The 24,677-nt window shown below is 38.0% G+C and overlaps 2 protein-coding genes across 4 annotated transcripts; both read left to right on the top strand.

Annotated features, from left to right (window-relative positions):
- The first annotated feature begins 3 nt into the window (after positions 1-3).
- Positions 4-19,382, top strand: LOC122014527 (probable LRR receptor-like serine/threonine-protein kinase At1g05700). 3 transcript variants are annotated; one of them, XM_042570765.1, is made up of 14 exons: positions 4-154; positions 300-338; positions 636-1,191; positions 2,319-2,872; positions 5,440-5,578; positions 5,672-5,743; positions 16,173-16,241; positions 16,332-16,412; positions 16,502-16,665; positions 17,411-17,691; positions 17,782-17,908; positions 18,262-18,330; positions 18,404-18,596; positions 18,731-19,382. In XM_042570765.1, the coding sequence occupies exons 1-14, from the start codon at positions 73-75 to the stop codon at positions 19,164-19,166; spliced, it is 2,862 nt and encodes a 953-aa protein (XP_042426699.1). In that variant the 5' UTR covers positions 4-72; the 3' UTR covers positions 19,167-19,382. The 3 variants fall into 3 exon arrangements, with proteins under 3 accessions (XP_042426699.1, XP_042426698.1, XP_042426700.1); XM_042570764.1 differs by having other exon boundaries at positions 18,401-18,596; XM_042570766.1 differs by lacking the exon at positions 4-154 and having other exon boundaries at positions 335-457; positions 18,401-18,596.
- A 1,222-nt stretch (positions 19,383-20,604) lies between these two features.
- Positions 20,605-23,515, top strand: LOC122014950 (phospho-2-dehydro-3-deoxyheptonate aldolase 2, chloroplastic-like). Its single transcript, XM_042571513.1, has 5 exons — positions 20,605-21,214; positions 21,313-21,590; positions 22,164-22,440; positions 22,531-22,776; positions 23,054-23,515. The coding sequence occupies exons 1-5, from the start codon at positions 20,696-20,698 to the stop codon at positions 23,336-23,338; spliced, it is 1,605 nt and encodes a 534-aa protein (XP_042427447.1). The 5' UTR covers positions 20,605-20,695; the 3' UTR covers positions 23,339-23,515.
- The last annotated feature ends 1,162 nt before the right edge of the window (positions 23,516-24,677 follow it).

The following is a 24,677-nucleotide window of genomic DNA, read 5'->3' as shown; positions in this document are numbered from 1 at the left end:
CGTCAACGCCGAAGTCTTTGGCTCGATCGGTGCAAACAATTATTGCTCTTTTTCCACACTGATGCTTACTAGATGGCCACTGAGTCAGTTATCCACTTAGTTCGATGTGGACACGAACATTCCGGGAGGTCAGCAAACGGGAGGTCAGCATACGGTATTGCTCTTTTAAGTTTTATTTGTCATTGTTTCTTCTTTTCCTCCAAAGGGATCCTCAGGGTCTGCTTGACTTGTGCGTTGCATTTCCTTGGAGAAAGTTTGGATTTTTTTAAGAGCAATGATGAGGTACTTCCTCTGTCTAGGTATATTGGCAGCAGCTGTTCTGGTTAATGGTCAGCCTGGTACGTGGTTACTTTAAAAACTCTTCATTCCTTATTTTTTTTTCCCCTCATTTTTGTATGTAGAACCGTCTGAAGAGTGCGGTGGTAGAAATCCCAAACCAAAAATTATATAGTTCTTGGTAGATAAGTAATCAAATACATGCTATTTCAGTAATTTTTTTACACCTCGATCGCCAAACATGTCACTGAATTCTTACCTTCCGATTCATATCCATATGAAATGAACGTGGTGTTCTCCCTTCAGTTTTTTTTATGATTATTTAACTCGTGAATTGACACTCTGATGCTTTGGTGCAGCTTTTGTGAGCATAGATTGTGGGTTTTCTGGTGATCATGCATACAATGACTTGGATACTAATTTAACTTACCAACCTGATGGAGAGTTCATAGATACTGGATCAAATCATGAATTAGGTGCAACTTATGTCACAGATAAGCCAACTCAGGCTCGTAACCTGCGAAGCTTCCCTGATGGTACTCGTAATTGCTACACCATAAAGAATGTTATTCGGGGTTATAAATATCTCATGCGAGCTTCCTTCTTGTATGGCAACTATGATAATGACAATTCCCTGACAGACAATGGACAATTGGCATTTGATCTCTATCTAGGTGTTAGTTTATGGAAAACAATGAGAATCATTGATGCAGATCAACTTTACATTGCAGAGATAATAACCATAGCCTCCTCTGATTATTTCTTTATATGTTTGTTAAGAACGGGCAATGGGACCCCATTCATATCTGCTCTTGAATTGAGGCCAATTGACAATGGAATCTACCACGATGTGAATCAAACAGTTTCTTTGCTATTATGGGAAAGGTGGGACATGGGTTCTGATCAAACTTTCAGGTAATGAAAACTCAATTACAAGTTAGAATCTGAAAGATAAAAGTCATTTCCTCATTAACTCTTGTAAAATATCACTACATGTGACTTTTTCATGATATCTTGTTTTGAATTTTCAAAAAGGGTTGAACCAACTACTTAGTTCTAGTCTCTTTTGCCGTTCGTCATGAACAACATAGATGGGTTTAGTTGTTCTTTGATCATGAGTGAGGAATGCATTGCTAGGTCAGACACATCAAACGGAATATAAACTTTACAGAAGGGGAATATATTAGAACTTCACATACAAACTGTCTCATACGTGACTTAAGTTTCTTCTGTAAAATCAATGGTGGAGTTCATCACTCCTACTGAGAATATAAAAGGGTTTTCTGGTGACAACTTATTTTTCATCAACTTGATATAGATATGTTACCATGATCTCCTGAAAAATAAACTGCTAACCAATCATTTAAGCAATTCATATTCATCGCTCTTTTAGTTGAAAACAAATATTTTAACACAGTTAAGTGTTGCTTTTGTAGCTGAAAAATCAGAGAAAATCTATGAAGAATTATTGAAATGTTCAAAACTGACCGTTAGATAGACAATTAGACATATGTGTATATGAGACAAAGGAGACTCTTCTTAACGTGCCTTAAATAGCTTGGACATTGTTATTGATAATCTTATACAGTGATCATAAAACAACCCGATCAATGCCATCTCAGAAGACTCTAAGTTAATGTTAAACAATTTGCTAGCTCACATCATTTGGTATTAATTATGTTTCAATTTCAAATCCAAAATATGCTCTCACCTTTACCTGGAGTAAAATTCTAAGAGGTAATTTCTTGTTTTTTTTTCTCTGTATATGCAATTTACTGTGTTAAAAATATTGCCATGTGCTATTTGACTCCTGTATACCTTTCATTCTTTTGTATAACAGAAAGAGAAGTTTTTGCATTATCTACCATGTGAAGTTGTGTTAAAATATTAAGGCAATAAAGAAACCATATACATTCCCAAAATCTAGTAATATGCATTTTTTACTCAAGGCTATAATATCCACTATTTAAAATTTTTTGTATAGGTCGGAGACAATTTTATCTCATTAGTCATTAACTATTTATGTTTGAATATTTGGGCAGATATCCGAAAGACAAGTATGACCGCAAATGGATGCCGGACGGTATTGGTCGTAGTTGTTCAGCTAATTTGTATAGATGCAACAGTAACTCTGAACCAAACCCAAATGTAGTAGCAACTACAGAGTTAGTCAGATTTGATGCCAATGATCCTTATGCAGTGCCATCAGTAGTAATGCAGACAGCAAAGGTGGCACCAGACAACATCACCCTGGAAATTGATTTTCGTGATGGAAACAGTATTTCACCCCCTCCCCTTCCCCCTCCCTTGTTCTATATCTACTTGCACTTTTCTGAGCTGAATGCCAGCGCCAGCGCCAGCGCCAGCAGAGTATTTCTAATTAAAATACCTGGTATTAAGTCCATTCCTTACACCATGACCTCAGAATACTTGGCTGAAAGACACGTTCCTATAAGCTACCAAGCTGACCCAGACCCCAGCACATATTATTTAACTCTGACAAAGATGCAGGGATCTATGCTTCCTCCACTGATCAATGCCATGGAAGTTTATTCCAAAATAAACCTTGCAAGTATTGCAACTGACGAAAGAGATGGTGTGAACACTTTATACTGTCTTGATCAAACATCCATTTCAACTGAAGTTCCTCATTTAATACAAATGTTCATACAGCTGAAATCTAACTAAATTATTTTAATTAGAAACTTAAAAACTTTCTAATTCAAGTAGATGAATTTTCTCAACCTTTATTTGGTTTGTAGATACATATTTTGGAAAACTTAAAAAGTTAATTATGTTAAACCTGCAGTGTGAATGACCTTGTCGTGCTGCAAACACACAATGCTTCAATGCTCACTGAACTTGAAAAGCCAATTTTCCCTTTGAACTTGTTAAACCTCCAGCCATGTGACAATTCTACATAAATATCTAGGCTGTGATTCCGTTGGATCTATTGGATTAATAGGAAAACAATGAGGTAGAAAGGAAGATCTAAAATGACAAGTTAGCCATACATATGCAGACTTCTATTTAGTTTTTCCAAGCATTATCTCAATTTATTGCAATTTATTTAATGGTGCTAAAAATACTGCTATTACCTTTAAATGTGATTTATTTTCATTAACTAATTAAATATCTAGTACTTGAAACTTGTCAGTTTATTCAACTGTTAGACCTTAATACCCATATGCATATGCAAGGTTTCCAATTGTTGGGAGGTGCATCTTTTGCGACCTGCACATTCTTCACATTTTGTTTTCTAGCATTGGATAATTGAAAGAAAACAAGAATCTATAGTTAGTGCAATTATGCTCTAGGTAGTTGTATTCAACCAAATTGTTTTGATATATATATGACAGAGTTTAAGTTAGGTCAGGCTGTATGACTTGTTCGTGCATAAAGTTAGCAATGGCTTGGTTGGATGCACACGAAGCTTGTAGAGCTTGAATTGACATGACCAAGTTGATGTTGGCTCGATAACTTAAAAGTCCATTAGAGATTGAGGAAGGATATATAGTATAATACATCTGAGGGACAGCAAGAGTAGGAACATCAATGTGGCAACTTTGATGATAGCCCAAGAAGGCGAACTACATAGGTGGCAAAGTGAAGGATGACACATGGAGTGAGTTGAGGGCTTGATGCATCCTAGGGATTTATAACTTGATGAGAAATGGCTTTGTAAGTTAAGTGAAGTTGCAAAGGTAAATTATTATGAAGGTCGAGTGACCTATTGGGATTTCAGATAAATGTTTACTTAGACATAGACTTGACCAAGAAAGTGCTTCAGAGTTTGCAGTTGAGGATTCAATCAATTGGAGGTTGATCTCACTCACTTATGTGCTAAGGCGACTTAGGCTGGATTGTTCGTGAATAGAATGTTTCATGTTTCTGTTTGGAGTTAGGTTAACTAGATAATCTACCGTCGAGGATTGAATTTTTTGGGTAGTTGATTGGATTTTTGTTTAAATATGAAAATAAGAATGGTTGAAGAAGATCTTATTTAGTGTTGTCGATTAACGAGGTTTGAGTCCACTGGAATGGTTTCTAGTCAATTGGATGGCCAATAAGTCTACTGGAGACAACAATCAGTTGATAATGATCTCATGTTCTACGTTTTAGTTGACAAGAAAGAATTAAGTTGATTGGCATTAAATAAAAGAGTTGAGTGAAGCTTGTCCTAGCATGGATTGAAGGGTATAAATAGAAGGGCAGGAGGAGCTCCAAAGACAATAAAAAAAACCTATTATTTTAAGGTTACTTATTTCACAACTCCATAAAGTCTTACTTTTATTTTTATAAACTAATCTTGTAGGGATTTATTGTAAAAAATAGTTTTGTACAAGATTTCTCTACTTTAGTAGGTGAAAAGATAGTGGGTTTTTCCAAAGGTGACACAAGAGTAGGAATCAAGTATTTCAAATCAGGTCTATCTGCTTAATATTTGGTCTTGCAAGAAACTTCATCCCCCCTTTAGTCATCAGATTTATCTACAATCAATCCCAACATCTGCAACTTTTATAAGTTATTATTTCTTGTTCCATTTAATCAAAGCATGCATATACAACAATAACAACAACCAAGCCTTATCCCATTAGGCGGGGTCGGCTATATAGATCTTTTTACGTGGGCTTTATTCCCTGCTATATCATTATCTATACTTAAATAAATTTTATCTTGTTTTTTATTGCTAATCAAGTTTTTTTTTTTGTCTTCCTCGGTTGATGTGCGTATTTGTCATAATTTCACATCGCCTAACTAGAGCATTTATTAATCATCTAAGTACATGTCACTGTCATCTTAAAAAGCCACATATAAAAAGCTAAATTTTAGATCTGACCAATATGACAAAGGAATGGCACCTCGCATTCTGCTTGCACTGTTGTTGCATAATTTTGTAGTGCAATGTTCATAATTTGTACGAGGCTGGCTGGTACCTACAGTGTGTACCAGTACCAGAAACAGGTATGTTAGGATCAAGCGAAACTGGCATGTGTACTGGTCAAACTTTGCTCCATGGCTTAATGCATTGATTTATTTAACCCTACCTAGATACGTTTGTTGTTTTCCATTTCACGCTGACATGTTCTTAAAAGTTAGATCAAGGAACAAAGTTAATGCTACTGGTGCTTTATTAACGTCTCTGAACTCATGAAACAACAGTTGATGCTATGATGGCCATAAAGAAGCAGTATGATAACAAGCACAATTGGCAAGGTGACCCATGTGTTCCTGCAAATTTGAGTTGGAGCATAGTTAATTGCACTTCTTCTAGCTCAACATCCTTTAGGGTTACATCCTTGTACGCATCTCAGAAACTAGAAAGAATCTTTAGCTAATATCACATGAGGAAGGAATAATATTGCTTCTTTGTACTGTGAAATAATTTTTGCAGAAACCTTTCTTATAAAGGACTAGAAGATTCTCTATCAACTGCCATTGCAAACCTAACAGCCCTCAAAATCTTGTAAGTACTGAAAACTTTCTTGTATCTGTAGCCGTCATTATACTAAGCCCCTGGGTCCTTGTTTGATGCTTTTCTTCTCCATAAATATTGGTTTGTAACTATTATCTGCTGCACATTCCATTTGAGCATGCATTTTTTGTCAGCAATAATTTAAGATGATAGTATAAGTTGTTGGATCGAGTCGTACGTAAGAGAGAGAGGAGGGGATCACGTGGTTTTGAAAATCTCGTTCTTTTTGGCTTTCAAATCAAAGTACGAACGCAGCGGAATAAGAGAATAGACAAATGAAAAACAATACGAACACAAGCAGTTTACTTAGTTTGGAGCTTTCGATGACTCCTACTCCAAGACCCAGGTCCCGCGGACCTATCGATGGGTAATCTATTAAAAAACCTCTTCCGATACCTCTGGAAGAGGAGATCGAGTACAAAGAGATCGGAAAAGTGTAACAGACTACACTTTCCGTTTGCAGAAATTAAGAATAGAAAAAATGACTTTGTTACCGACATGTAGGGATCGAAGTGAGAGCGCACGAGTGTCGGTATCGATCTGCTGACCACGATCGGAAGTCCTCGGAGTAGTTGTCGGCCGCAGCAGAGTCGCAGGAAGAAGTCGGAGCAGTCGGAACCTCAAATAGACGCGTAGTAGCTCGTATAGTAGTTGTTGTTTGATGCTTGGTCGAGAGTGCCTTATAAAGGGCATGGAAGGCGCCTTCCATAGCTATTGAGGGTGCCTTCAACGTGGTAAATTTGATTCCGACTTCGCTGTGCCTTATGTGCAACGGGATCCAAAATTTATCTCTTGGAAGGTGCCTTCCAATGCTTGAAGGCGCTTTCGGGTACTGTTCATCCGAAAGCTTTTTGCTCCATTTGCCCTGCAAGTTGTGTTGGTCCAAATCTAAAACATCTAATTTGCAAAACAAAGTTAGCACAGTGATAATAAGAAGTAGTAATTAGCTACTGTCCTCCTAGAACCAGGAACTAGTCAAGGTCTCACATTAGAGATCCAAAATGGACCTAATCTGGACTGATGCCTACTGTTCCTCAACTGGGGTGTGCCCTTACTTAGTCACTCTCCTCCAATGATTTACCTTTACTTACCAATTTGTTGTTAGTTGACTAGTCTCTTGACCCACTAGGTCTTCATGTCAGATATCCGGTCTGCAGGCCCAACTAAACTTCTGCCAGTTGTCCGGTCCCGCGGATCCAACCGGTCTTCCTGCCAGATATTCGGTCGGCCCATTTACCTATCTGGACTTCGCACCAACTATCCGGTCTCGCAGATCTAATTGGATTTCTGCTTAGTGCCCGGTCCTTCAGACCATCAATTCCTGCACACTTGGTAAAGTAATCAGATCACAAAAACACCTAACTTAACTCACTTGTTATTCATCAAAATCTAAGTTAGACCGTTAGTGCAAATTGCACTAACAATCTCCCCTTTTTGATGCAATGACAACCTGAGTTAAGTTAGGAAAAATATATGACAAATAAACAACAAATGATTTTAAGAGAAGCAAGAAAAAATGAGATAGTTTTGTTCTCTTGATCATTTTTAGAGTTAAGTTATTCTGATTTTTATTTGTTTTCTAACTTAAACCTTAACCCTCCTCTTTTGACATTCATCAAAAAGAACATGAGTAAAAAAATGAGTCAACAGATGTTAAAAAATTGTGAAGTAAAGAAATCATGAAGGAAATAACAAATTTGTGCAGTACAAAACTACTTTCAAGATCATTGTAGGAGGGAGTTTAGAGAAATTGTTAACTTTGATAAAAGGTTTTATCAATTTTTCAAAGCTTTTTGAAAACGTCTAAAAGTGTTTAAAGTAGTTTACAAAGGACTTGAAAAAACATTTAATTCCTCAGAACATATATTTTGAAAGAGTTTCAAAATTTTTGCAAGGAAGATTTTGAAGGAGTATACTTGATTTTGAAAGTTAGCTTTTGTAAAAGTAACTTTAAAGTCCTGGACATTAAATGTGCTAAAATAGTTATTAAAGTGCTATCAAAAACATCTTTCAAAGTATGTTTAAAACAATTTTCAGAACATTTGTATTTTATTTTTCAAAATACCTTTCAAGTTAGATTTTTTATTTTTCAAAACATATATTTTGGCTTTTCATTTAAGGAAAATTTGAAAGTTTATAAGATGTTTTAAAAGCTACCTCTTGCAAAGACAACTTTAAAGTTAAAGTTTAAGGAGTTTTCAAGATATTTTTAAAGTAAATTTTAAATATACTAACTTTTCAGACCTTTCTAAATTATTGTTCAAAAAAATATTTAAAAATATACTTTTAAGAATTTCATAAGAAGTTTCAAAATATTCTAAACAAGAATTTGGAAATATTTTCAAAATACAAGAAATTCTTAACTTAGAAAGGTTTTTAAGATACCTTTAAGCAAGCAAGGTTGGTTTCAAACATAATAAAATAGGTTTGTAGTTGAAATTATTCTTCAAATATTCTCCCCGAGATCTGTTATTATTTGAAAAAAATATAATCATCTAGAAATTGTCCTTACATGTCTAACCAGTAGTTACTATCAGAGTATAGTAGTCTTCACTTGGTTAGTCAAGTTAAGTATATATGTCTAGTTAGTATTTAACTAAGATGGATTACTTAACCTGATCACTGTAATTTGGTATTTCTCGCCCAGATTTGTGTTGATGCACAGATATCAACATCTTAAGTCCAATCAATGAGCCTATGCATCTCGCACCATTCTAAGTTTATGAATTCACAATCAAGGTAAATCTAGTGTGTTTGTGAGATGTTCAAGTCCTAGATCTATAGGAATATGCTTTCTATGGATTTGATGTATTCTAAGGCTAAAATCAATTTTGAAATTCTAAAGAAATGAAAATTTTAAGAGAATAAGTAATTTTTCCTAGAAGTTGCAAATTATTTGGAAAATGTTTTGAAGACATCAAGCCTAGTCTATGAAGCACATCCTTAATTGTCAACGTAAATTGCTAAATTCACTTTTAGAAAGGGGTTTGGTAAATATGTCAGCTAAGTTTGACTTGCACTCAATGTAATTGAGTTCAATGTCACCTTTAGTTACATGGTAGCAAAAGGTGGAATCCGCCACCCCAGCGGCCCCATACGGTCAACCCCACGACCATATGTGAGGAGGTAAATCGGGAAGTTGTAGTTGACCAGTGCAGAGGAGGGCTTTTTTCCCTCAACTTTGCCGAGATTCGAACCCTTTCCCTATGGTAGCAACTCTACTCCGCACTAGCCAACTCAACCATGCCCCGGGGGCGTCACCTTTAGTTACATGATCCTTGATGAAGTGATGTTTAATTTTGATATGTTTGGTTCTTGAATGATGCACTGGATTTCTTGTCAAGTTGATTGAACTAATATTGTCAATTAGGACTTTTAAATTTTTAAGGTTTAGATTAAAATCTTTTAAGGTTTAGATTAAAATCTTTTAAGGTGTGCATCATCATTGTGCGACATATTCTCCTATTGCTATATATTCTGCCTCAGTAGTACATAAAGTGACATAGTGTTGCTTTCTACTAAACCAGCTGACAAGTGATGGTCCAAGTAGTTGAGAACCACCACTTGTACTTTTTCTGTCTAATTTACAGCCGACATAATCTGAGTCAGAGAACCCTATGAGCTCAAAATTGGACGTTCTAGGGTACCACATACCCATGTTGGACGTTCCTTTTAAGTATCTAAAGATTCTCTTAACATTGGCCAAGTGTGACTCCTTGGCACATGTTTGGTACTTTGCACACATGCTAACTGCAAATAGAATGTCAGGTTGATTGGCAGTTAGTTATAGTAGGTTTCCTACGACGCTTCTGTAATATTTGAGGTCTATATGTTTTTCATTTGGATCACTGTCTAAGGTTATATTGGTGGCCATCGGAGTTTTAATTTCTTTTGAGTTTTCCATAGTAAATTTCTTAAGTAATTCAAGTGTATATTTTTGTTAATACACATAATTTCCTTCATTTGTTTGTTTGATTTGTAGACTTAGAAAAAATGTTAGTTGTTCTACTAGATTCATTTCGAATTCTTGTTCCATTAATATTATGAATTCTTATAGGAGTTTTGAATTAGTTGACCCAAATATTATATCATCTACGTAGATTTGAGCTATAAAGAAATCTTGATTGACTGTTTTGACAAATAGGTTTGGGCCTACTTGACCTTGTTTGAAGCCTTTTGAGGTTAAGTATGTGGTCAACCTTTCATACCACACTCCAGGAGCTTGTTTTAGGCCATAAAGAGCTTTCTTTAGTTTAAACACATAGTTAGGGTATTCTAGGTTTTTAAATCATGGAGGTTGACCTACATATATCTCTTCCTTAATCAGTTCATTTAAAAAAGATGATTTAACATCCATTTGATATAATTTGAAACCTTTATAAGTTGCAAAGCTTAATAACATTCTAATTGATTCAAGTCCGACGACTGAGGCATAGGTTTCATCATAGTCAAGTTCCTCAACTTGACTAAAGCCTTTTGCTACTAATCTGGCTTTGTTTTTAACAACTTCCTCTTTTTCATTTAGTTTGTTTCTAAAGACCGATTTTGTTTCTATCAGTTTTTTATGTTCTGGTAGTGGAACTAGATTCCATTCTTCATTTCTTTTAAATTGGGCCAATTCTTCTTGCATAACTAAAATCTAATCTAGATCACTTAATGATTCTTCTATTGTTTTGGGTTCAATGTTAGAGATTAAAGCTATTTGGCTTAGATTTCTAATGGTTGATCTAGTTTGGACTCTTAGATCTGGCCACCAATTATTTGTTCAAGTGGATGGTTTGGGTTAACCTTTATTGTTCTAGTTGGTTCATTTTCTTGTGGTTGATGTTTTTCTTCATATTCTTGACTTAGGTTTTCACTTGCTCCCCCTTGACTTATGCTGCCTTTTATAAAATCAATTGGTTGAATCTGAGTTTGTTCTAGATTCAGGGTAGATTCTTCAAACTTTACATTTGTGGTTTCTTTAATTCTTAGTGTATTTTTGTTATATACTCTGTAACCATTATTGTTTAATGAGTATCCTATAAAAATTCTATTTTCTACTTTTTGAGGTAAATTTTCCTAAGTATTCTCTTGTGTTTAGTATATAAGCTGGGCATCCAAACACTTTAAGATATTTAATATTGGGTTTTTTATTATAGTAGAATTCAAATGATGTCTTATGATAAGTTTTATTTATTGTGGTTCTGTTTTGTACATAGCAGGCTGTGCTAACAACTTCTGCCAAAAATATTTTGGGAGTTGATATTTATTTAGCATTGTCCTAGAGGCTTTAAGTAGAGTTCTATTCTTTCTTTCTACTCCATTTTGTTGGGATGTTTTAGGTTATGAGAATTTGTGATGATACCCATTTTCAAGGCAAAATAGATTAAAGTTGTGATTTTTAAATTCATCTCTTCTAATTCGTTTAATTCTTTGATCTTTTTCGTCTTCAGTTTGTTTGCAAAAATTACCGAACACTTCAAAAGTTTCATCTTTATTTTTTAAGAATTTTATCCAGGTAAATCTCGAGTAATCATCTATTATTACTAGGCAGTAGAGACTTCCATTTATAGATTTGATTCGATGAGAGTCAAATAGGTCCAGGTGCAATAATTCTAGTATTGAGTTAGTTTGAGTTTGATTAGTTGATCTGTGTGTTGACTTGATTTTCTTTCCTTGTTGACAAGCATTACAGGTTGTTGAATCTAAGTTGGATAATTTTGGTAAGCCTCTAACTAATCCATTGAATTTTTTTAGGTTTCTAAAATTGGTATGGGGCATTCTTCTATGCCAGGTTTCTTTTTTTTTTTGTGTCAAGTGACACTTAAGTGAGGAGATGGTTAGATTAATTGCATAGATATTATTCTTCCTAAACCCTTTTAAGTATTTAATCAAGCATTCAGAAGATAAGAACCTAACCTTATATCCTGAATCACACAACTGGCTAATGCTAAGCAAATTATATTTAAACTTATTAACAAGTTACACTTTTTTAACAATAAAGTCAATTTTGGGTTTGATATTACCTATTCCAATTACCTTAAGTTTATTGTTGTTTCTAAAGACAACTGTTCCTAAGCTTTTGTACGTGAGTTGAGTGAATTTTGTGTGATCCCAAGTCATACGTCTAAAACAACCACTGTCTAATATCTACTTGATTTCCTATAAAAGTTGACTATTATTGTTAACTCATTTCATTAACTTTAATTTTTAATTTAATTGAGGTTAGAATTTTAATTTTAAGTTACTTTAATTAATTTAATTAATTTAATTTTAATTTTAATTCAATTTATTTTATTTTAATTTAATTTTAATTTTAATTTTAATTTAATTTAATTTTAATTTATTTTAATTTTATATTAATTTATTTTAATTTTCAATTTAATTTTAGTTTGAATTTGAATTTAAATCTTTAGTCATCTTACTCAATCTATGTTTTCAATCAGGGAATTCTATAATATCGTGAGATGAGTTAAGTTGAATTTTAGGGTTTGGTTTAACTTTGTGTTAGATTCAAGTTAAGCTTTGGGTTCAACAAACAAGAATTTTTTGGATAAACTTATGAGCTATGGTGAGTCACCTAGACATCATTAAAGTAACCATGCATTCGAAAATTTCCAAATAGTCCTATAACTTAATACAAAATTTTGGTCTAACCAGTTAGGATTAGTACAGGGTAATTTCAGTCAGTTCCACTAAACCAAATGCATCGAAGCCATATCTTTAGACATGCATAAGCATAGTTTCCCTAACCTACTACCATCTAAAACTTCATGTACCATTTATCAAGTTAAACTGTTGTCCCTATTTAGACTAGTCCTAATTACCCATCCGGGTAAATTATTGATTTTAGAGGTGCCAACTAATTTGGAACCTCCCCTGAATTATTGATTTTTTTGGTTTAGGTTTTGGATTTATCTCGATTACTTTTATAATTATAATAGACTTGATGGTAATTTGAGTTAGTTTTGTAATTATTTGATTTATTTAATTTTATTTTATTCTTTAGTTTGGAATTTAGCTTTGAAGGTTTATTTTGATTTGGTTTTGAATTATATTTTAGGTTCAGGTCTGAATTTGTATTTTCAGTTGGATTTGGTCTTAGATAATGGATTTCATTTTTAGGTATATAAAATTGATTGAGTCCTATTTGCGTGGTTAGACACGCTTTTGGAATCCAGACTTTAGTTAGTTTCTTATTTTGACTTATTAGTGATATGAACGTTTTGTTAGACGAGCTGGACTTGTATCCGAGTTCGGATTTATTATATACAACTCTTTGTGATCCAAGTATCATATCAAGGTACTTGAATCTAGTTGTAAATTTTTCTAGTAGTTCTTTTAGTTTAAGTATTTCGCCTTTCAATCTAGAATTATCCTCCTCAAGTTTTGCAACTTGAGTCAGGATTTCAGGTTGAATTGACTTAAATGTTGAGTTTGAATTCAGTTGTTCATTAAATTTTTTATTTTACAGATTTAGTTCGTTTATTTTATTTTTAGACATAGTTAATTTTTTATCTAAGCATGTAATGATTTTAAAAAATTTCTTGCTAAGATCAGACTGTACCTCATCGGAATCTTGGGAAACGAGTGCGGACTCATAGCTTGATTCGGGTTCGGACCCGCCTTCCGATTCATTTTCCGGGTCTGGTTTGTAAACCATCAGTGCGAGGTAGTTGGTGTGCTTTGGTTCGTCGCCGTCTAATTCTTCCGCGGATGATTTGTCCCAAGTTGCTTTGAGAGCCTTTTTCTTTTTGAGATTTGGGCATTCGGTCTTGTAATATCCCTTCTTGTTACATCCAAAGCATGTAACGTTCATCTTGCTGTTGCTGGAGTTTGAGGTGGAGTTGATCTTCTACATGTCCCTTTAGGTGAAATTCTTCTTTCTCCTAGTGAACATTTTTCTTACCAGATTCATTAGGTATTCTTCATCGTCTGAGTTTTGGTTAGACTCAACTTCAGGTTCTGGTTTGGCTGTGGACTTTTCTTTTGATGTTCCTGCAATAAAGATAATACCTTTCTCGGGTTTGGAGTTAGTCTGTTCGTGTAGCTCTAGTTCACAAAAACGTTCATCTAACTTTAATTTGGATAAATTCTTCAAAATCTTATAGGCATCCACGATGGATGCCATAGTGCATTTCGAGGAAATGCGTTTAGAGCGTACCTTATAAGATCACGGTTCTCCATCTGGTGGCCAATTGTGTGAAGTCCGTTGAGGATGTCCTTTATCCTTGCATGTAGTTGACTGGCAGTCTCACCTTCTTGCATTTTTTTATTAAATAATTTATTTAAATATAGATCTCTTTTCGTTACCTTTGTGTTGTTGGTTCCCTCGCGTAGTTCTATGAGGTTGTCCCATAGCTCTTTGGTGTTTTCGTGTGGGCCGATGCGGTTTAGCTCCTCCTTTGTTAACTCGCACTGGATTGTGTTGAGGGCCTTGAAGTCAATCTGACCTTCTTCATTTCCGGATTCCAATTTTCCGGGTCCATTAGAATTTTGGCGTTGTCAATTGGCGTCTTGTACCCTTTGGTGACGCTGAACCATTGGTCGAAGTCAGTTTTCAGGTACACCTCCATCCGCTTCTTCTAGTATGGGAAATCGTCTCCGTTGAAGAATAGGGGACGAACGGTGCTATACCCTTCGTTTTGGGCCATTTAGAGCTGTAGATAGAAAACTAAAGAAAGGTACTAAGACTTTGTCTTGGATTAGCAGAGTTTGAAAAGAAGAATAAGAAATTTTGAAGAACTCGAGTGGTGTTGCACCAACTTCGAGTTAAGAACTGAACGAGAAATCGTTATTTGAAAGAGTAAGTTCTACCAATTCAAATTGAATACGAAAAACTAAAATTCGAAAAGAAAATAAAACAATTCCCCCCAACTTGATTGGTGGTTGCACCAATTTAGAGCAGAACTTACTCTGATACCACTTGTTGGATCGAGTCACACATGAGAGGGGGGTGAATCACGTGATTTTGAAAATCTCGTTCTTTTCAGTTTTCAAATCAAAGTACGAACGCAGCGGAATAAGAGAATAGACAAATGAAAAACAATACGAACACAAGCGGTTTACTTGGTTCGGAGCCTGACTCCTACTCCAAGACCTAGGTCCCGCGGACCTATCAATTGATAATCCACTAAAAAACCTCTTCCGGTACCTCCGAAAGAGGAGATCGAGTACAAAGAGATCGGAAAAGTATAACAGACTACACTTTTCATTTATAGAAATTAAGTACAAAAAAAATGACTTTGTTACCGACATGTAGGGATTGAAGTGAAAGCGCACGAGTGCCGGTGTCGATCTGTCGGCCTTTATCGGAAGTCGTCGGAGCAGTTGTCGGGCACAACAACTTCGCAGTAGAGTCACAACAAGAAGTCAGAACCTCAAATAGATGTCTCAAATAGACGTGTAGTAGCTCGTATAGTAGTTGTTATTTGATGCTTGGTCAAGACTGCCTTATAAAGGGCATGGAAGGTGCCTTCCATAGCCATTGAAGGAGCCTTCAATGTGGTAAATTTGATCCCGACTTCGCTGTGCCTTATCTGAAAGGGGGTCCAAAATTTATCCCTTGGAAGGCGCTTTCAAGTCATTGAAGGCGCCTTCATGAACAGTGTGAATGCACCTTCCAATGCTTGAAGGCGCCTTCGGATACTGTTCATTCTAAGGCTTTTTGCTCTTTTTGCCCCGCAAGTTGTGTTAATTCAAATCTAAAACATCTAACTGTAAAACAAAGTTACCATAGTGATAATAAGAAGTAGTAATTAGATCTTGTCCTCCTAGGATCAGGAACTAGTCAAAGTCTCAGATTAGGGATCCAAAATGGACCTAACCTGGATCGGCGCCTACTGTTCCTCAATTGAGACGCGTCCTCACTTAGTCACTCTCCTCCAGTGACTTACCTTTACTTATCAATTTGTTGTTGGATGACTAGCCTCTTAACCTACCAGGTCTTCATGCCAGCTGTCCGATCCACAGACCCAACTAAACTTCTGCCGGTTGTTTGGTCCCGCGGACCTAATCGGTCTTCCTTCCAGATATTCTGTCAGTCCGTTGACCTATCTGAACTTCGCACCAACTATCCGGTCTTGCGGACTTAGCTGGATTTCTGCCTGGTGTCCGGTCCTTCGGACCATCAATTCCTACACACTTGGTAAAGTAATCAGATCACAAAAACACCTAACTTAACTCATTTGTCATTCATCAAAATTTGAGTTAGACCGTTAGTGGAAACTGCACCAACATAAGTCACTATACATGGCTGAAAGGTTGAACGTTCATACCCATGTATAGTACAAGGGAGGAGCTGAGTTTCAAAGAAGCACATACCTTAACTTAATTGTTCATGGGTTTATCACAAAATGCCTTCTCTGGTCCTAGTCCCTTGTTTTCTTGTAAATTAATTATCTGTAAACAAGAAAATTGCTTTCCTTCTTTGTGGCAGGGACCTATCAAACAATTACTTGAGAACTTTTCCTGATTTTCTTGCAAACTTGAGTTCACTCCAAAGTCTGTAAGTGTTTATACCTTCTCTTTGGGAAACTCAAGTACTTAGTTTTGACTAAAGTATCTGATAACCATGTTGTTATCTTTTCGTATGCAGAGATTTATCATCCAACAAACTTGATGGTCCTATGCCAGCTCACTTGTGCCATAAACAAGCAAAGGGCTTACTGTCGCTGAGGTACAATCCATCTTCCAAGAATTTTTTCAACTAATTGATGAACATATAATCTAATAACTGCTCTTATAATTAAACAATTGCCACATCAGACTAGAGGGCAACCCATGTAGCTCAGGAGGCGCCTGTGAGTGTAGCAAGCATACAAATAGAAGTCAGGTTCTTGTGGTTTCCATGGCTGCAACTGTGGTTGTAGTACTCATTCTACTCTCAGTGTTCTTCATATGGCGGAGAAGAAGAGGCAAAAGACAACCATGTAAGTTAACTCATGCTGATCTTTCACCAATTATAACTATGTTTTGTTTAAATTAATGCTTTGCACACCCCATCATTTAACATAATTATGTTGGAGTGTTTTTTTTAATAGAAACTCAAAGGCTTCCAAATATATCACTCTGACTCTAACCATTTTTAAATTTAATACTCGTGTTGTGTGCATGCTAAAAAATAATGAAATTATAATACTTTTGTATTTGGTAACTAACCACTTGGAATTGAAGAGCCAAGAGTACTCTTTTGTATGAATTAATGCAGCGGAACACAATCAATCGAACTAAGGAACCATAGTTGTGGGAGTCATGTCAGTTTGTTCAACATGAGTGGCATGAGAAGGATGACCAAGTGAGAATCCATGATATCTTTGACATGCCCAAATACACCACAGTATAAACACCTTTGTCTATTAAAATAATTTTGAATATCCCAAACGTCTAAGTAAATCTTCAGTAACAACAGTCGAGAAGCAACCCACGTTGAGTGATCATTTCAGTGTCGCCTTAACACAACTGGAAGAGGCTCCCAATAACTTCATATTCGATCTGATTTCTTGATATTGACAAACAATGCGGTCTGGGTGTCAAGACAAGACAACTCGCATGAGATGAATTGATAGAGGGAATATGTCGTGATGATCCCCTAACAGTTTCATCTACCATTTTATTGTTAGAATATTATTCTCCTATCTTTTTAAATTATTTGATGCTGACCTTGTGGTTTATCAGCCAAACCACAACAAAAATGGAAGCAGATTGGAGGTAGTTCCTTCCACACTGACAATTCTCGTTTCACATACCACGATCTGAGGATGATCACCAACAATTTTGAGAGAGCAATCGGCAAAGGAGGCTTTGGCACTGTTTACTATGGTCGCTTGCCTGATGGCACTGAAGTTGCAGTGAAGATGCAGAAGCGGTTGCTTGCAATTGATGAAGGTGTTACTGAAGAGCTGAAGAATGACGAGCTGTCTTCATATTCCCACGCCATCAAGGAGTTTCAGGTTGAGGTAGGCAATTCATAATCTACCTCTAACAACAGTAGAAATTAGTAAGTTATTGTTTTCTAGTATTTGTGGCTTCTCTTTGAATTTTGTTAGGCCCAACTCTTATCGAGGGTGCATCATAGAAACTTGGTGTCCTTGATTGGTTTCTGTAATGAAGGGTATTCCCTTGGACTTGTCTTTGAATATGCAGCTCAAGGAAGTCTCAGAGACCATCTCTCAGGTATTGTATATCATGCTGCCTTTTAGAGTCTTACTAGCATGTATTTCATTTTAAACAGTCAATATATGTGCCATTCAGATACATATATTTTCAAATATAATGATACCAGTCAAATACCTAACATGGTATCAAAATTAAACACCCCAAAAGTTAATTCCAATCATTCAATGCTGAGAGACTGAGACTTGCTCTCCACAAACAACCCATTCTGTCATCTAAATCTAGTGAAATATTCATACATAGTGTTATACAAACAGATTTTGAACTTGTTTACTTGACTTGGATGTTGCTGGTAATGTAATCCTCCATAGCATTTTGTTGTATTATCAATCTTTTCATTCTCTTTCTTGCAGAAAAAGCATACAGTGAAAAAAATCTGAGTTGGAGAGAGAGACTTCGTATTGCAATTGATGCAGCACAAGGTTTCTCACAGTAGCAATCACTGTATATTTTTATTCCACAAGTGTAGAATATAATCAACTATTGGTTTAGCAGGATTAGAGTATTTACACAAGTCATGTAAACCGCCAATAATTCATCGAGATGTGAAGACTAGCAACATCCTCTTGTCTGAAAACTTTGAGGCAAAGATTGCAGATTTTGGGCTATCCAAGTCTTTCCTGAGCGATGCCCAGACTCACATATCTACCCATGCTATTGCTGGAACTCCTGGATATGTTGATCCTGAGTATGTTTCTCAATCTTGGCCTAGGTTTAGTAAGTTAGGTTGAACTAAAGAAACTAAAGCTGCACTAGTACACATGCAAGCAATACATATTTAAAGTTCAATGAGCATGTCACTGAACTAACAGTTTCTCTCAGGTATCACAACACATTCCGTTTTAACGAGAAGAGTGACGTATATGGTTTCGGAATTGTTCTGCTGGAGCTAGTCACAGGTCTTCCGGCCGTGCTGAAGTTTCCCGAAACAGGTCACATCCTTCAGTGGGTGAGGCAGGGGCTTGCTCGAGGGAATGTGGCTGATATTGTTGATTTGAGATTGAAACGTCAATACGACAACTATTCTGTCAAAAAGATCATTGATTTAGCATTGCATTGCACTTCCATGGATGCCAATGAGAGGCCAACCATGACTGTGGTGTCGATGCTGTTGAAGGAGAGCCTACAACTGGAGCTTGCTCGCGGAGAACCTGAACCCAGCATGAGTTCTTACACTGAAATTCTTGATGTTAGTCAAAGCGGCACATCAGAAATCACGAGTTCTGCGCCCGAAATGAGTGGGCCAAGTGCAAGATAGTTTGCTTCTTCTCTTCCCCTAGTGTCAAGCTCCATTGACATGTTTTGGCATCTCCCTCCTAAAGTAGGTCGATGGCGCAAATCTACTGTAAATTTAGTCCAGTAAACTGTAAAATAGAAAGTTAGTTAGTACGAGTGTACGACAAACATTTGAGTATTTATTATCAGTAACTTGTACACAGAATTACAGCAATAATGCCTTTATCTGAAAATGAAATTCAATGTGATCATTTTGATAAGCAAAATATGAAGGAAAAAAATATATATATTGTAAAAAAAATTAGCAAGCAACATCAAAAAGATCTTTCCTCATTAGTTTTGCCCACCTAAAATTGATTTTCCATCTATTAAAATTACTAGGAATAGGAGTCCATGGCAACCTCTCGACCACAATAGTTGAAGGGTCATGACATGGACCAATATAATTAGATTGCGACGTCAATCTATTGATTATGTTGGCTAAGTAGGTCCACTAATAAGTAAACGCGATCTATTGGTGGCTTTTTCTGATCACCTCTCGATGGTTAGGTGAAATATATTGTTTATTAATTTAATTTGTGGTTGGTGGTTTAAATTTTGGGGAAATGTCGGGGTTGGTAAATTTTTTTTCCTACACAATATAAGAAAAAAAAATTCATTTTAGAGGCGAATAATAAAAAACCTCAATTTCACCCAACATTATTTTTATTTTAATAATAATAATAATAATTTTACGACACACTCTGTATTGCGATCGGTCCAAAGCGTAGACTTTGACTCGACGGTAACACCGGATCGGGCTTCTACCAACCCTTGACGGTAAGCACAGACTTTGACGGCCGCCCGTTCCATATCAAAACGTGGCGGATAGTCACGTGATGCGCGCGTGACCACACCTAACCAAACCTGGAGTACGTACCCAAAACAAGCCCTCGCCTTGGGGGGCGGTGGGGAGTTGGGACCACCTGAATCCATTGATTGCTTTGCGGGCGACATTTGGGTTTGATTTATTCGAGTAGAGGAGGCAGAAATCAATGGCATTGCTAGGGATCTAAATGAAAAAAAATATTCACAAAAATTAAATAAATTTAAATTAGGAATTTAATAATATCTAAACTCAAATTTAAATTGAAAAAAATTAAGCTTAAATAATTACTTTCGCAAGTCAGTTTTTTTTTTTATATTATTTTATAAAATAAATTGGGATCGTCTTGATTTATACAGCCACAGAGAAATGCCATATTTGCTCCGATTGAAACGTCTGAAACTGAGGGGAGATTGTGGGGAGGATTCTCACCAATAACGGTGAAGGTAGCAATGAGGATGCGATAAATGAGTACGAATATTCTTTATTCGTATTTGGGAAGGTATCCAGAAATGCCCCTCACGCTTCCCTTCAACCACTCTCGCTCTCACCTTCCTCACCAACCCTGAGAGAGGGCTTCTTCTACCCTCTATAAATTCATCCCTCGCCGCCTCCGTTCGGTAGGAAGGGTTTGCTGCCGCCTATCCAGATCTTCTGATCCTTCCGTTAATCGAGTTGTTCGACGAATGGCGCTCGCCAACGGCACCTCCCTCCTCCCACGCCACCAGCCCCTACCGGCCTCCGCGGACGTAGTCCCCCGGGCTTCCCTCCCGTCCCTCGTCCGTACCGCCCTGCGGAAGGGCTATCCTCGCCCGATCTCCGCCGTCCACGCTGCGGAACCCGCCAAGAACCCGGTCAAGACCAAGGATCTGGTCTCGACCGTGGAGGAGAAGGCCGTGAAATGGTCGGTGGAGAGCTGGAGGACGAAGAAGGCCCTTCAGTTGCCGGACTACACGGACAAGATTGAGCTGGAGTCGGTTCTCAAAACTATCGAGAACTTCCCGCCGATCGTGTTCGCTGGCGAAGCCCGCCACCTGGAGGAGCACCTCACGGATGCTGCGCTTGGCAAGGCGTTCGTTCTGATGGGGGGCGATTGCGCTGAGAGTTTCAAGGAATTCAACGCCAACAATATTAGGGATACCTTCCGGATTCTGCTTCAGATGGGCGCCGTTCTCATGTTCGGCGGCCAGATGCCCATCGTCAAGGTAAATTCGATTGAGAATAAACTCTATTAATCGGATCTCTTAGATCTTACTGGATACGAGGAATGGATTGCCGATCTTTTTTGTTGTGGTTGTATTAGGTGGGGAGAATGGCTGGGCAGTTCGCCAAGCCTAGATCGGAGCCGTTCGAGGAGAAGAATGGAGTGAAGCTTCCTAGTTACAGAGGGGACAACATCAATGGCGACTCATTTGACGAGAAATCGAGAAATCCAGATCCTCAGAGGATGATCCGAGCCTACTGTCAGTCTGCGGCGACGCTCAACCTTCTCCGGGCGTTTGCCACCGGTGGCTATGCTGCCATGCAACGTGTTACCCAGTGGAATCTCGATTTCACCGAGCACAGCGAGCAGGGTGACAGGTACTGGGTGTCCATCAAACCTATTGTCGTGATGGCTGCATTTCTTTCTTCATATCTGATAGTCTTTCCCCTGATCCTGATCGAGCAATTTTTGCCAAAATCTTCTATATTTTGAGCTACTCTTCCCTCTCACTGGTTGAGATATTTTGATTGTGAAAATTCCGTCTCACCTGCTTTTCCACTTTGGAACTTTTGGCGATTTTTTTTTTGTTCTAGCAAGAGATTTTCTAGGAAATAGATGAATTTTATTATTGTCGCCTTCTTGGTTGCAAATCATGGATTCCGCTGTCGTCTTCTAGAAATATTTTCCTATTCCTTTTCTCTGTACAAGTTTGACGGACGTAAGTTAGTTAATTATATATACATCATTGCAATTTTCACGTTGCTTTTTCATTTTCAAGCATCCCCACTGAGTCACGTTCACTTGGACGAAGTGATAGCCACTAGTTATTTCATCTAAAAAAAAATTCAACCTTTTCGGTATTTGAGAAAATGAAATCTTGAATAGGTTGTCGACCTACGAATCCATTTTATATGAAATAGTCATTTTGTTTGTTGTTTTGCTTCCAACAGGTATCAGGAATTGGCCCACCGGGTGGATGAGGCCTTAGGGTTCATGGCCGCCGCTGGACTCACCATGGACCATCCCATCATGACCACAACCGAGTTCTGGACCTCCCATGAGTGCCTTCTCCTTCCCTATGAGCAGGCTCTCACTCGCGAGGACTCTACTTCAGGTCTCTTCTATGACTGCTCCGCCCATTTCCTCTGGGTGGGAGAACGTACCCGACAACTCGATGGTGCGCACATCGAGTTCCTCCGTGGGGTTGCCAATCCCCTCGGCATCAAGGTGAGCACACTCGATGAGTTCGGTTCACGCAGCCCTTTCCGTTGAATCAAGACATGTCTTTAAATATTGTTGATCGTTTAACTGATGTAGGTGAGTGATAAGATGGACCCCAAGGAGCTGGTGAAACTGATTGAGATCTTGAACCCCCTCAATAAACCCGGGAGGATCACCATTATAACAAGGATGGGAGCAGATAAAATGAGGGTGAAGCTCCCTCATCTGATCCGCGCTGTTCGAGGAGCTGGTCAGATTGTAACCTGGGTCAGTGATCCCATGCACGGCAACACCATCAAGGCCCCTTGTGGCCTCAAAACTCGACCTTTTGACTCAATTCTGGTAGATTCGCATCATCCTTTTCTATGATTCTTTTCTGCCTTTAGTAGTCCCCGTTATTAACTAATTCTATTCATATCAGTTATACTTCATTCATTGTGTTGTCATTCCAATTGCACTCTGTCTCCTCTTTAAATGAATTTTGATTTTAGCTTGTCTAAGAGCGTATTAATAATTGTCTTTTTAGTAGATATAGTTAGTCTATGTCTTTATTTAATGAATGCCGGTCAAATCATCTATTTACTTCCATCTCACTAACAGTAAGTTCTGCCTTACTCAGGCCGAAGTCCGGGCATTCTTTGATGTCCACGAGCAAGAAGGAAGCCATCCTGGAGGCGTGCACCTGGAGATGACCGGGCAAAATGTGACCGAGTGCATTGGTGGATCGCGCACTGTCACTTTTGATGACCTGTCTTCGCGCTACCACACCCACTGTGACCCGAGGCTGAATGCTTCCCAGTCACTTGAGCTGGCATTCATCATCGCTGAGAGACTGCGAAAGAGAAGGATCGCTGCTAAGTCCCTCAATCCGCTCAAGCAGTTGGACTCTTGGCCTAGCCTGTGATGTGGGAATCGGATGTATATTTTTTTTTTGTCTCAGTTGGAGGTGTGGTCTCACTAGGAGATGGTCAACTTGTTATTTACTATGAGCGTTTGTAGTATTTATCTAAACCTAAAGTTAAGCTTGTTCTGTCATGGAAATAAAAGGGCAAAAGATTGCATGTTGTGTGCAAGTTGCAAATTTCTTGCAGTCGAGAATGATTTGGTGCCAGATTTCTTTTCAGAAAGAAGAATGATTTGTTTGTGGTTGGGAAAGTTAGCTATGGACAATCAATCAGGGGATGGGTTGGTGAAGCTCACTAAATTTCGAGGACGGATTAGGATGGTCTATTTTTGTAGACCTTTATTTGGATGGATTTTATTTATTTAAAAATGGGATTCATTCAAATCAAGAGTCCTTGTGAAGGGATCATTTTTTGATCCGTAATTTGTGGACAAGAAAATCTTTACTGTTAAATTTTGGGGTTGGATCTTCTGGACCCTTTATTCCTGGTCCCTTCTTGGACCACACATCTGATATAAAAATCTCCCTCGCGTGCAAAACACGTGCACGCGCCAACGCACATAAGCCCTAGCGAACTCCAACGTCGCCTCCCTCCAACGCTGCCTCCCTCGTCGCCTGCGGCCTCCCTCCAACATCGTCTCCCTCCCGTGATCTCTCTCCAGCGTTGCCTCCCTCCAGCGTCGCCAACTTCCAGCGTCGTCGACCTCTAGCAACCTCCCTCGACCTCCCTTACGCGACCTCCAGCGGCCTCTAGCGACCCCGAATTCCCTCGCTCCCCCTCGAGATTGAAGACCAGAAAATTTCTTTTAAAGATCTCCATGTTTAAGTGGCGCAGAATTAGATTTTTGCATGATAGGGCCTCCGCTAACTAGTGAGGTGCTAGAAATTAGTCCTGCAGAAGAGAGAGAACCAGAATAGCTAGATCGGCCAGAGGCATTCGGTATGATAGACCCTGAATGAGAAGCTGCACTTCCAAATGATGTGGTCCTTGAAGGGGCATTTAGAGGTCCAGATTTTCTGGATTTTTGCACATGCAGTTTGATCCTGTCTGGAATTTGAGTCAGATGGACCGCCGGGTGAGGTGGATGGAATGTTAACCGAGTCGCGATGTCTCGGAAGAGGGTATGCTGAGATGACTTCTATGTTGACCAAGTCTTCAGAAGTTCCCTGGTCAACGCTACCTGCAGCCAGCGATCGGGTCCCCCCCGATCCCTGGTACCCCGAGGCTCGAGGCGGATCCAACGAACATATAAGTAACAAACTAATATTGGAATAATAAAATAAATGGAGAGTGAGTACCGTAACGTACCCTGGCCTAGGGGGCGCCCTCAGATGGGAC

Source organism: Zingiber officinale, chromosome 8B, assembly GCF_018446385.1.
Source record: "Zingiber officinale cultivar Zhangliang chromosome 8B, Zo_v1.1, whole genome shotgun sequence".
Lineage (NCBI taxonomy): Eukaryota > Viridiplantae > Streptophyta > Magnoliopsida > Zingiberales > Zingiberaceae > Zingiber > Zingiber officinale.
Note: the sequence above shows the minus strand (reverse complement) of the source record. Positions and strands in the feature narration are given on the sequence as shown.